General features: G+C 45.2%; 1 protein-coding gene across 1 annotated transcript in view; it reads right to left on the bottom strand.

Annotated features, from left to right (window-relative positions):
• Positions 1-13,499, bottom strand: part of ENPEP (glutamyl aminopeptidase) — a 128,347-nt gene extending 114,848 nt beyond the window's left edge. Inside the window, exon 1 of the mRNA XM_077278968.1 lies at positions 12,740-13,499. Coding sequence (XP_077135083.1) covers positions 12,740-13,437 — 698 coding nt within the window. The 5' untranslated portion in view covers positions 13,438-13,499. The remainder of the gene's footprint in view (positions 1-12,739) is intronic.
• Between the last annotated feature and the right edge of the window lie 424 nt (positions 13,500-13,923).

Below are 13,923 nucleotides of genomic sequence, written 5' to 3'. Positions count from 1 at the left end.
ACGTTGAGGATTTGTGTGCGGATTTTTCCGCACCGTTTTTGCAAAATCCACAGGTAAAACGTGCTGCGTTTTACCTGTGGATTTACCGAGGATTTCCTGCGTTTTTTGTGAGGATTTTTCCTGCATTTTTACACCTCCGGATTCCTATACAGGAGCAGGTGTAAAACGCTGCAGAATCCGCACAAAGAATTGACATGCTGCGGAAAATACAACGCAGCGTTTCTGCACTGTATTTTCCACACCATGTGCACAGCGGATTTGGTTTTCCATAGGTTTACATGGTACTGTACAACGCATGGAAAACTGCTGTGAATCCGCAGCCAAATCCACAATGTGTGCACATACCCTGAGAGTGAGAAAGAGGCCAGAACGAGGCTCCCATACACTCACATTGATTAGTGACCTCTGCGCTGCTCCATGAAACAATGGAGCAGCGGACAGGTAAAAAAAAAACTGGAGGAGACGGAGCCGAGCAGAGACTAAAACAGATGAAGACGCCAGAAGGCGAGTATCAGACAGAGGGCAGGGGACGTGGATTTTCAGCACCGCTCCAGCAGTGAAATAAAAAAAAATGCTGGAGTGGTGCTGTAAATGTCCAGCCTCCCCAGACAGCAAATATTAGATGTGATGGATCACATATAATATCATAACAAAACATTATAATATTCAGCCCCCAGTGACCTGTCCCCCCTCCCCCACTTCAGCCCCAATGCCCCATCAACTCACATCCACCCCCTCAGTGCCCTGTCCCACTTCACCCACCTTCAGCCCCCACAACACCCCCATGGTCTTACATTCACCCCCCAGTGCCGTGTCTCCCCTCCCCCACAATACCCCCATCATCTCACATCCACCCTCTCAGTACCCTGTCCCCCCTCATCCACTTTCAGCGCCCACAATACCCCAATGGTCTCACATTCACCTCACAGTGACATACCTGAATTTAATAAACCTAAAATGTTCCATCCCCACTTACTGATAAAGTTTGCAGGCAGGACCAGGAAGTGTCTAGGTGAAATGCAAGTTGTGGACACTAGGACCCAGCATGCCTGAGCCTATCCCAGCGTGCACAGAGTGAAGAAAACTGCAGCCAGAGAAAAGCTTCATGATCAGGTCAGACAGGCGAAACCATTCACTGCAGGAGGGAGACTGCAGCCGGCCACTGTGCTAGTAGCCAGCTTGCAGAGTCTCCATCAGCTAGGAGCAGACATTATACTCCTCTGCTCCTATGCTATGTTCTGCCTCGACACAGGAGTGGCCCTGGCTCCCGGTGGGCCCCTTGATGTGACAGGGCCCGGGGCGATGGCCCCCTCTGCCCCCCCAGTAGCTACCCAGGCAAGCAGCCACAGTCCCCGCCCACAGGCTGTGCTTCAATCACAAGTAGCTCATCTTCCCTGGGTGGGGCCGCTCACCCCTTCCCCACCACGTCCCACAGGTCTTGACTAATAACTGGAAGAGTTAGTGTGAGGAGGCAGCACCGCGCCCGGCATCCCCGCCGCTTCCTGGTGACACAACCTCATGCTCATGGTTAGTACCCAGCACATCTGACTGCAGGGGGCGGTGCCGCGCTGCCGCCCCCTGTTTTGAGGGACTGGATGCCGCTTGAGGTGAAGTGCTCAACTTGCCTCATTATAGCGGTGCCACTGCCCTATCCTACAACCCCAAACAGTTATTCAAAACCTTTAACTTCCTCCTCCACCCCCCACTGCCCCCTCCAACCTCCCCCATTTCTGCTGAGGACTTTGCCACACACTTTAAAAATATGATCAACCAAACAAGGCAAGTCTTCATTGTTCAACCACCACAACCCCTTTGTACACCAGACCAATGCCCAAACCCCTTAACCTCCCTATCCAACATCACTGAAGGGAGGCTTAACTGTCTCCTCTCCAAATCGCACCTCACCACCTGTGCGCTCGACCCCATCCCACCTCCTCCCCAACCTTACCACCACTCTTATCCCATCCCTAACCCACCCCTACAACTTTTCACTGACTTCTGGCACCTTCCCTTCTGCTTTCAAACATGCCACAATCACGCCTATTCTTAAAAAGCCAACCCTCGATCCAACTGCTATGTCCAGCTATCGCCCAATATCGCTGCTCCCATTCGCTTCTAAACTCTTGGAGCAGCACGTCCACCATGAACTTTCCTCCAACCTCTCATCTAACTTGCTCTTTGACAATCTATAATCTGGTTTCTGCCACCATCACTGAACTGTGACAGCCCTGACCAAAATTACTAACGTAACGACCTACTTACAGCCAAAGCTAACGGACAATACTCTGTACACCTCCTTCTAGACCTGTCCTCTGCTTTCGGCACAGATGACCACTGCCTCCTACTACAGATCCTCTCCTCCTTTGGCATCAAAGACCTCGCCCTATCGTGGATCTCCTCATACCTTTCCAACCACACATTCAGTGTCTCCCACTCCCACACTACCTTCACATCCCACCTTTCTCTGTTGGAGTCCTCCAAGGCTGTGTTCTAGGACCCCTACTCTTCTCAATCTATACTCTTGGCCTTGGACAATTTACTCTTGGCCTGGGACAACTCATAAAGTCCCATGGATTCCAGTACCACCTTTATGCTGTTGACACTCAGATCTACCTTTCTGGCCCAGATGTCACCTCTCTGCTGTCCAGAATCCGGAGTGTCTATCAGCCATATCCTCCTTCTTCTCCTCTCGCTTCCTGAAACTTAATGTGGACAAATCTGAACTCATCATCTTTCCTCCATCTCATAGATCTTCCTTACCTGACCTATCTATCGCAATTAACGACATCACGCTTTCCCCCGTACCGGAAGTCAGCTGCCTCAGAGTAACCCTTGACTCTGCCCTGTCTTTCAAACCGCACATCCAAGCTCTTTCCACCTCCTGTTGCCTCCAACTCAAAAATATCTCCAGAATCCGTCCTTTCCTCAACCGTCAATCTACTAAAATACTTGTGCATGCCCTCATCATCTCCCGCCTTGACTACTGCAACATCCTTTTCTGTGGCCTCCCTGCTAACACCCTTGCATCTCTCCAGTCCATCCTTAACTCTGCTGCCCGACTAATTCATCATTCTTCTAGCTACTCCTCTGCTTTCCCCTCTGCAAATCTCTTCACTGACTCCCATTCCCTCAGCGTATCCAGTTCAAATGACTAATACTAACCTATAAAGCCATCCATAATCTGTCTCCTCCATATATCTCTGAAATAATCTCCCGATATCTTCCCTCACGTAATCTCTGGTCCTCCCAAGACCTCCTTCTCTCCTAAAACACTTATTCGCTCCTCGCCCAACCGCCTCCAAGACTTCTCCCAAATATCCCCCATCCTCTGGAATTCTTGGCCCCAACACATTCGACCATCAACCACATTTGGATCCTTCAGACAAAAAACCCACCTCTTCAGGAAAGCCTACAGCTGCACTGACCTCGCTGCCTCCTCACCAATACCGAAGCTACTGCAGCGCCCCAGAGTCCTGGTCGTTGCAGTACTGACGCTCCGCCGCTAAGGGGAGTGATGGTACGTCTGATGGCACTTAAGGAGTCCACCTGACCAGGTATCATAGTCACACTTTACACTTCACATTCTGGCCACCAGGGGGAGCAAAGGGTTCTATGTATTAGGCCACTCCTCACAATCTGGTAAAACTGGGGGCTGGATAGGAAGTTAGTCAGAAGCTGACTGTGTTGGATCCAGGCAACATCCTGTGGCAGAGGGTGTTGCGGGTGGAAGATTCAGGGGGGTCTGTGTCAGGGGTGGGATCCTGACAGTGGCCTAGCAAACCGAACAGAACGTTACGGAGCTGCGCCTGCACTCGAATGCGGTGGCATCCTAAGAAAGGAAAAGAAGCGAGGTTTATTGTGGAGAAGTGAGAAATGAGATTGCAGCAAAAAGGAGATAAAGCCAGTAGGAGTCGTGCCGTAAGATCGAGGCAACATCCTACTGAGGCGCGTAGCCGGTGGCCGGAACACCGAGGAAGTATTAGGCTCCAAGCAATACTTCAAACAGCGGCAGGACAGTTAATTTTAGGTTGGCTGTCTCACCTAAATCACCTAAGAAGACATAGGGGGCAATTGTGGGAGAGGGGCGATGCTAGGGTCCCGGAAGAACTCCAGGCCTACCCGTCATACGGGTGCGTCCTATCCATATCATCTGGGGGACGGAGAAGAACATCAGAATAGATACGAGTTGTGAGAAAGAAGAACATCAGAAACAGACACAACAGTTGTGAGGACTATCCCGTGGTGCTCAGCAGGGAGGTACTACAACACACAGGCGCTAGAAGGTAGGCACTGATTTCCACCTGCAAAGGAAACTCTGGATGTGCCTTCGGACCGGCCGGTCTCAGCCAGCCCTGTTAGCTGTGCTCTGGATTGCGGATCCTGAAGCCTTCAGTAAAGAGGTAAAGAGACTGCAACCCTGTGTCCTCGTTATTTGTTGCGACCTGCACCACGCACCATCATCACATCTTTCATTGGACGCCCCTTAGCAGGGTCATGGACCGGGTCTAGCCACCGTGACAACCCCAGAACCGAGAGGCCCGGTACCGAGTACCCCGCGGCCCTGCATCTGGGGGCGCTCCAACTACCGCCTTACCAACACCGGAGCTCCTGCAACCCTCAACCTATTGTCTCCTTCCCCACCATCCTGTAGAATGTAAGCCCGCAAGGGCAGGGTCCTCGCCCCTCTGTATCAGTCTGTAATTGTTAGTTTGCTTACTGTAAGTTATATCTGTAATTTGTATGTAACCCCTTCTCATGTACAGCACCATGGAATGAATAGTGCTATATAAATAAATAATAATAATAATTGGTAAATGGCAAATGAGGAGCCCTAGTACAATGTTGGAATTGGAGCCCAGGAGCCATGTTATGTTTTTTCATAGTGGTTACCTATATAACAGTAAAAGCACGGGGCATCTTTACTTTTATGTATTCTCCTGAATATATGTGCAGCAGTTCAATAGTGGGAACAATGTTCAAAAAGTCTTATTAATGCAGATATATTGCTTTGTTTGCCACTTTAATGACTAACATCACAACAGTCTGAATAATATCATAATGCTGACCTGATCTGGTCCAAAACTTCTGACTGAGGTTTAGTGCCATCTTCTTAGTTAAAATGACAGAACTTACAGATTCCAATGAAAAGTAAACAGTCCTGCAACATTGTTATAGATCTTTCGTTCTCATGGGACATAAAACACATCCAGAAGAGTCTGGCAGTGGTTAATTCCTCTTTCCCCATTGAAAACACATGTACACTTGGCTGAGCCAAGAAAAGATTGTTTTAAGAGAAATGTCAAAGGAAAACTTTCCTTTTAAAGAATTTTGCAGCACCTTATTTCAGTTTATTGTGTTTATCTTTAATTTGGAAATCCACCATTCAACTATATACAGTCAAGTCAAGATGATATATTTTAACGTCAGAATGAAAGGGACTGTACATTCTGCAATAAAGAGCAGCCATCTTTCTGCAGAAGAGGATTTGAGGATGTTCTCTTTCTGAAAAACTGCTTCTTACATGTACTAATGTATAAAATGGCATTTTTATGTCTAAGAGACAAGAGACATAAAGGAGACAGAAGAGTTTTAAACTTCATGTAGCATCTACAATGAAGCCTCGTTTGGAGACATCTTAAACAGCTGGTGAAATAAGTATTGAACACGTGACCAATTTTCTAATTATATTTTTAAAGGTGACATTGACATGAAATTCTCATCAGATGTCAGCAACAACTAACCAATTCACATAGGTAGAGAAAGCAAACCATAGACGTCCATAAATTAAACGGATTCTGTCACCCCCGGGACGTATATGACCTATTAATATGGGCATACAGGTGATAGAAATGTTACACTAGTCCTACCTGTATGCCTCATATTAATGGTCTTGTTGTTGAGAAATGTTATATTCTTTTCTTATGCTAATGATTTCTTCCAGGCTCTGAGGCATGCGGTGCTGTAAGAAATCCCTGCCCTCTGTCCTCATTGTAATACTACCCCCCTCCCATCCATGTCAGTTATGGCCCCAGAATCCTGAGCCTGCGCCCTGCACTCCCTCAAAAATTCATACCTCTTACTTCCTTCTGTGGGTACTGTATTCAGGGATCTTCTGTGAGGTGCCGGTGAGTCACTGTGAGCTTCCTGCGCTTTTGCCTCTTACCCAGTGGCGGTCCTATGTCGCGTGGTGTGTGGCGCGGCGCCGACCCACTCATGTGATCGGGACTTGCTGGTTGGGGCTGAGCGTTAGGGCGCAGGGAGGAAGCTTGCTTACGCTTCACACATGCGCACTTGCACTTTTTTGTATTATCACATGATCGGATGTGATCACTATTTAAACCGGACTGAGATCCTGATTAAGCCACGCCCCCTGAGGGAGCGGTAAAAATTGCACGCGAAATGCGCGTTGGGGTACGTGACCGGGATCCAGACGGGAACTTCTGCACATATGGGTAATTAATTCCCCTATTTAATTTCACATGTTGCACTTTTTGTATAGAGACATATGGTGACCTCACTAACACCACTAATGTGACTGTATTGCTAGGTTGGATCTCTATATATTTGAGACATTAGCATTCATGTGTTAGCAGCACATTTGCTGCCTACTTGAAAATATATTCAGTATTTACTATTGTCCCGTTCTGTGAACTTGGATCATTGTTTGTATCCATGGATGTAGTCACAAATTTTTAAACTATCTACTATATACTATTTGGTAACATTTTGCTCTATGTGATAATTAGTGATAGAATTTTCAATAAAAATATGTGAGTTTGTTAATTTTTTGGCTATTTTTGACTCCTGTTTCTCCTGTTTACTGGATGATATCCTTGTTTTCTCGCCTGAAAAGGAATCCCATATTGGTCATTTACGTGCTGTTCTCCACAGGTTAAGGGGAAATTCTCTGTTCGCTAAACCCGAGAAATGTTGGTTTTGTGTCCAGGAGCTTTCTTTTCTGGGGATCATCCTTTCTGCCAATGGGTTTCGGATGGATTCCGGAAAGGTACAGGCCATTATTGATTGGGTGCAACCCAGAGACCTCAAGGGGTTGCAGCGTTTTCTGGGTTTTGCCAATTATTATCGAAAATTCATCAAGGGCTTTTCTCGGGTGGTCAAGCCACTCACCGTTCTCACTCGCAAAGGGGCTGATCTAAATGTTTGGTTACCCTTGGCAGTTGAAGCATTTCTTACATTAAAAAAGTGTTTTATGTCTGCTCCTGTATTGGTTCAGCGTGATCCATCTGAACCATTCATTGTAGAGGTGGGCGCATCAGTGGTGGGAATAGGGGCGGTGTTGTCTCAGGGACCCGTTACTTTGACCAATTTAAGACCATGTGCCTTTTTCTCCCGGAAGTTTTTTTCTGCAGAGAGGAACTATGATGTTGTTAACTGGGAGTTATTGGCCATAAAATTGGCTTTTGAAGAATGGAGGCATTTTTTGCAGGGGGCGGTTCATCGGATCACAGTGATTATGGACCACAAGAACTTGTCTTATATTGAATCTGCCAAACGGTTAACTCCTAGACAGGCTGGGTGGTCGCTTTTTTTTCTCGTTTTCATTTTTCAATCACTTTTCGACCTGGTTCCAAGAATGTCAAGGCTGATGTCTTATCTCCCAGTTTTGATCCGATATCACCCTCCCACCCAACCTCCTTCCTCCATTGTTCTGCATGGGTGGTTGTTGCATGGGTATCCTCTGAATTGGAGCAGGAGATTTGGAAGGCTCATTCTCTTGCTCCTCCCTATTTGCCTAATAATAAGCTCATTGTCCCGCTTCAGTACCGGTTGAAGTTTCTCCGGGAATTCCATGATTCTGCTCTCAGTGGACACCCGGGGATCTCAGCCACCCGGAAAGCCATTGCTAGGCTGTTTTGGTGACCCTCCATGACCTCTGATATCACTGTGCTTGTGTCTGCTTGTGATACCTGTGCGCATGCTAAGAGCTCCCATAACCTTCCGGACGGGGAATTGGTACCATTGCCAATTACAGATAGACCTTGGACTCATTTATCCATGGATTTTATCACGGATCTCCCTCCTTCCAATGGCAAAATTGTAGTCTGAGTAGTGGTTGACAGATTCAGTTAACAGGCGCATTTTGTACCTCTGGCAGGATTGCCTAATGCTGAAACACTATCTAAGCTGTTTGTTGAGCACGTTGCATGGCTGCATGACGTGCCTTTGAATGTGGTTTCTGACAGAGGGGTACAATTTGTGTCCAAATTTTGGAGGGTATTTTGTAAAAGATTGGGTATTTGCTTGACCTTCTCCTCTGCTTACCATCCTGAGACCAACGGTCAGACGGAGAGGACCAATCTGTCACTTGAACAGATTTTGAGGTGTCTTGCTACATCTCAGCAGGATGATTGGTGTTCTTCGTTGCCCGTGGCTGAGTTTGCATTTAACAATCGGATTAACCAGTCCACCTCTCCATTCTTCTGTAACTACGGTTTTCACGCCCATTTTGGCGTATTTTCTAGGCTGAATTCAGGATGTCCAAGGGCTGATACGGCAGTGCAATGATTGGGGGAGGTGTGGAGGGAGGTCCAGAAGAACATTGGGGAGGGTCAGAGCAAACATAAACTTTTTGAGGATAAGCGACGGACTGTAGGACCTATATTCCTGGTAGGAGATAAAGTGTGGTTGTCTACCAAGAACATTCATTTTAAGATTCCTTCTGCTAAGCCCTGTCCCAGGTTTATTGGTCCTTACGAAATCATTGAGGTGGTCAATCCAGTTGCCTTTTGCTTACGCCTTCCTCTGTCGCTTTGGATCCCCAATGTGTTCCATAAATCCCTTCTTAAGTCATTTGTACCATCCTCCGCTATTCCTCCATCCCCTCTGCCTCCTGTCTCTGGATGGTCAGACCGAGTATGAAGTGGAATGAATTGTGGATTCTCGCATGGTCCGTAGTTCACATCAGTATTTGGTCCATTGGAGGGGTTATGGTTCTGAGGATTGATCTTGGGTCCCGGCTTGATCTATTCATGCTGATCGATTGGTTCGGGCATTTCACGCACATTATCCTGGGAAGTGTGGGGGTCCAGTGGCCCCCCTTGAGAGAAGGGTACTGTCATGATCCTTTCCAGGGTTTAATCCTGTCTGCCCTTTTTCCGAGCAGATCATGTCAAGTGCTAACTTTGCTCTGCCTCATTCTGGGTTCAGGTTTGCTGATTAGCTCCTATGCATCCTGCTGGCGGTGTCAGCTATAGTTCTGCCTTCGGCTTGTGAACCTGACTCTGGTAGCTCTTGATTTGTCCTGCTGTGATCTCTGACTTGCCCCATGTCTGTTGACTCCCTCTGTCTGCCCTTTTCCCAGCGTTTCCCTGTTTGTCGGTTTGATTTTCTGGTTTCTGACTTGGCTTGTATTCAGACTCGCTTCTGCCTCCTGACTTTGTCTTATCCGCTTCTGACCATTGCTGAACCTCCTGGCTTGTTCTTGACCATGTGTACTGCTGATCCCTTTGGTACTTCTCCCTCTAATTGTTTTGTGTCTCGGCATGTCTGACCACTCTCGCCACTTGGTGGCGCCTGTGCTGCTGCTCTGTGGTGCTTCTCTGTGTACGCAGTCTCAATTCCCTATCGAGCTCCCTCTGGTGGAGGTTGTGCTATGCTGCACTGCAGCAGTATGGCAAAAACAGGGTTTGCTCACCTGGGGGTATTGTGAAAGTCACAACCCTTTTGTTAGCTTGTAGGCAAAGACGGCTGCTGCAGATCCACCAAACAGATAGTAACAAACTTCGAGATGAAAGTGGATGATAAACTGCGCTGCTGAGAATCCAATATACAATAGGAGACCAGATGCGCTATGAACGTGGTTTTATTTGTCAATGAGTTTCAAGGTGATCCATTGTGGTTTGTCCTGATGAACAGGTATGATCTCCTTGAAAGGTGTTGACAAATTAAACTGCATCCATACCGCATTTGGTCTCCTATTGTACATTGAATTCTTGGCATCCCAGTTTTACATCCATTTTCATCTCCAACTTTTCATACAAACATACAAAACAGAGAAAGGTAACTATATTTCAGACTAGACCAGAATGGAGTGACCTGCATTAACTTAAAACACTAGTGACCCAGACAAAAGGTAGGGAAGAAGGACAGGAAGTCTCAACTTGAGTAGTATCCAGCTGGAATCCAAGCGAGTTTGCTAGCATGTGTCTGGTGGGTGCCGATACTGCTGGTGCATTCAGCAAACGTAGGGAAAGGATATGCTTCTGGCACACTGACCAGTTAAAATGAAAAAGTTTATTTGGCCATAAAACTAAAACAATAAAAACAACCTTACACATTTCTGGCGCAACAGTGCGCCCTAAGTTATAAACCTAGACAATAGTTTAGGTGTATTGTTATGAATATTGTAAGAGATGGGCACAACAAAGGCTCTTTGGGCTAAAAAATACACTACGCTATTGACAACAGTTTTTTCTTTTCTATTATGCCATGCATTGACCTGCATAAACAATGGGCTCTACAATGCTAAACTTTAACTTATAACTGAACACATGCATTTAATATTGAGCATTTCTTTAAAAAAACTAGTGGAAAATGTTACAGCTATAAGCCACTTGAACTCTCAGAATCAAAATATAAATGGATAACCTGGCACGGGTAAAGTTATTTGGCACTGTAAAACTAATTCTATTGTTTGCAAAGAGATTTCATTGACAACTTCTCTACAATTAAAGCCAGCTAAGGCGCCTTGGACATGCATTACTTCTTAAGTAACATTAGTTACTGACAGTATTGTAGATATGTGTGCCAGCTGTAAGTGTAAATTACCCTGGACACTTGACAAAAATATGACCATAATTTAGCAGAGAAGGTGTGAAAAATTCTTAGCTCCTACTCCAGTTCAATGAGCAACGGTCCAGAATAGCACCCAAAAAAACTGCTGTTTTTAAAGCATCAACATTTTTAACTGCACTCTTGTATTTATTTCTAGCAAACACTTTATCCTACCATTATTGTCACCGATACAAATTTTATATAAAATGTAAATAAAATTAAATAAAATGTAATACTTATCTGTTATTTGTTTTAGGCTATGCGCCCATGATCAGGAATAGCAGCGTTTTGGCACAGTGTATTTTCACTGCCTCCAAAATGCTGCGTTCTAATCACGCAGTTAAATCCACATGTTCTTAGCAAACCATGCAGATTTAACGCATCTAATGATTGGCTATTGGGGAAACTACGCAGCGGAGGCTAGCATCTCTGTTGCAGATAATTGACATGTGGCTGCTTGTAAACCCGCACTGTGGGTGAGTGTACGCAGTGTTAAATAGAAGCACAATGGGCATGGGATTTCTAAAAATCCAATCCACTGTGCTTGTAATGTAAAACATAGCATTTTGGATGCAGTGCTAACGCATTGGGTCCAAAACGCTGTTATCAAGGTGTTGTCTTTATTGCAGTTCTTGTCAATACATGTAGATATAGAAACATATACTGAAATAATTCACTATGATTGGAACAAATATTAGAGCAAAATGATTCTAATCTGGTAGAAAAACTTTTTGTCATTACTATTTACATACTATACCATATTCACAATGATATCCTGCAGAAAGATCATCATTGAGGGACCATTGGCAGAAATACAATATCCAAATGAGGACCTGTGGGGCTTCATAGCCCCAGATGCAACTGCACCTTATCTACCCTCTATAATTTAAAGAGAATCTGTCAGCTCCCCATCCCTTCCTAAACTATCACCATGCATTTTATATAAGCCTATTCCACAGTTAGAAGAAGATCCCTTTTGTGCCATATACATATTTCTATATTTGAAAAATCAGGTTCTAAATATGGCTTGCGGTAAGCAAATTAGTCAGGACTGGTCCAGCAGGGCATTGATTACCCCAGACTAGTCCTCCCTCAAATCTTGAAATTATGCCCTGGTGGGGGGGGGGAGTTGTGATTGACATGCACCACACATGCACTATCAGGGCTATTAAACTCTTAAGCATGAGCGTGACATTTTGCCTTCTCTGACATGTGCAATGAAACCTGGAAGGCTGACTACAAAGCGGAATTGGCATCACAAACACCTCACTGGGCATGCGCAGTGCACTGATGAAGCCGGTGAGCATCTCCTACTTCATAACACATGGCCAGGATAGTAGAATGTCATGCTCATGCTCGAGTGTTGCAGAGCCCTGATAGTGATGTCACCTGTACAGTGGTGTCTATCACGTCCCCCAGGGCATGATTACAATTTCAGAGACAGCATTAGTCTAAAGGAATCAATGCCCCACTGTTCTAGTCATGCCTAATTTACATTATTAGCTATGTTTATTATTTAGAACTTGATATAACAAACGTAGATATAAGTGTATGTCACATAAAGGACCACCACATGATCTAAGAATTGGCTTATATAAATTTATGGTGATGCTATAGGACCAGCTTTTAAGCTGACAAGTTTTGTTTAATCAATAAGCACAAATAACTTCTCCTGAAAATGTATTTGCTGAATGATATCAGGATCATCATGATTGTGCAGTGTGCAATGTAGCATGCAAAATAACAATTTATCTGTTGCTGCAACAAGCAAGAAGAGTTGATTGTTGTTTAGATGTTAAGATTTTCTTTGTACATCTACCCTATGAATCCTAGCACTGCGATATAAGATAACGCTATATAAATAAAGATTATACGCACCTACTGTAGAGAACAAAACATATATTTACATATATGCATATAATTAAAAAAGTCATAAATACATTACTTGGTCACTCCATTTTCTTGGTAGGTAGTCCTGTAGAAGCCTACTAGTGATCCATTCAACAGTCCTGCAAATTGCAGTGTCAGACGATAGGTATCATCCAGTACATCATTGTTGGCATTAGGTTGTAGAACTTGGTTGGCTTCGAAAACAACGTACTCATGCAGTTGAAATTCAAAGCAATGATTGATGGGGATCTCTTGGTTATCTCGATCTCTTAGGCTGGGTTTCCCTATAATCTTGGTCTCCCTGATGTGCAGCCACAGATGCTTGCTTCCCGACCGAGTCACTTTCAGCCAGATGGTCACAGTACCGTTGTATGTATCTTTATCCATCTCAGGTTGAAGATCCAGGTCATAGTGCAAGGGATAAATGTCATTTGGGAGTCTAAACTCACTCCAGTCCCCACTGTCATTATTTTCAACTGGGCAGACTTCAGAGTCTGGTGTCGGTGGGACAGTAGGAGGAGCCGTTGGGCTTGGCAAAAGTGTGGTGGTCTTGGAGCTGAGTGTAGGTGGTTTGGTGGTCTCTCCATTGGTGCTTTTACATGGCTCTGGATAAGTAAGTCCTACTCCCAGACCCACAGCCAATCCCACCACCACCACTGCTGCTACAATAAATGCTGCATGCTTTCCGCTGATGCAATACTTCTTAGAACCCCCCTTCTCGTACATGCCCATGTCTTCTACATCGCTGCCCATTATGTTTTAAGGGCAATGAGCTTTTCTGCTCCTCTGTTCGCTGCTCCTGAGCCCAAGCTGATGTGAGACTCACTTCACTACTTGAAGCATACTTGTATCAGCTCCCCCTTCCTCCTCCACCTCCTCACCCTTCTCCCGCCTCTCACAGGACAGTGTAGCTGAAAATAACTCTGTGTTAATCAGCAATAGATGATGGCGAGATGTCACAGAAGGCATCCCTAAAGTGAAGACCTAAGAACACCTTGTCAGTGATCTCTGCCCATTCTGCTGCAATTATATGTTATTAACCCCTTCACCCCGAAGCCTGTTTTCACCTTCCTGACCAGGCCATTATTTTCAATTCTGACTACTATCACTTTATGAGGTAATAACTCTGGAACGCTTCAATGGATCCCACTGATTCTGAGAATATTTTCTCATGACATATTGTACTTTATGATAGTGGCAAAAGTTATTTGATATGACTTGCATTTATTTGGGAAAAAA

This window comes from Ranitomeya variabilis, chromosome 1 (genome assembly GCF_051348905.1).
Source record: "Ranitomeya variabilis isolate aRanVar5 chromosome 1, aRanVar5.hap1, whole genome shotgun sequence".
Taxonomy (NCBI): Eukaryota; Metazoa; Chordata; class Amphibia; order Anura; family Dendrobatidae; genus Ranitomeya; species Ranitomeya variabilis.
This window is presented reverse-complemented; position numbering and strand designations above follow the sequence as displayed.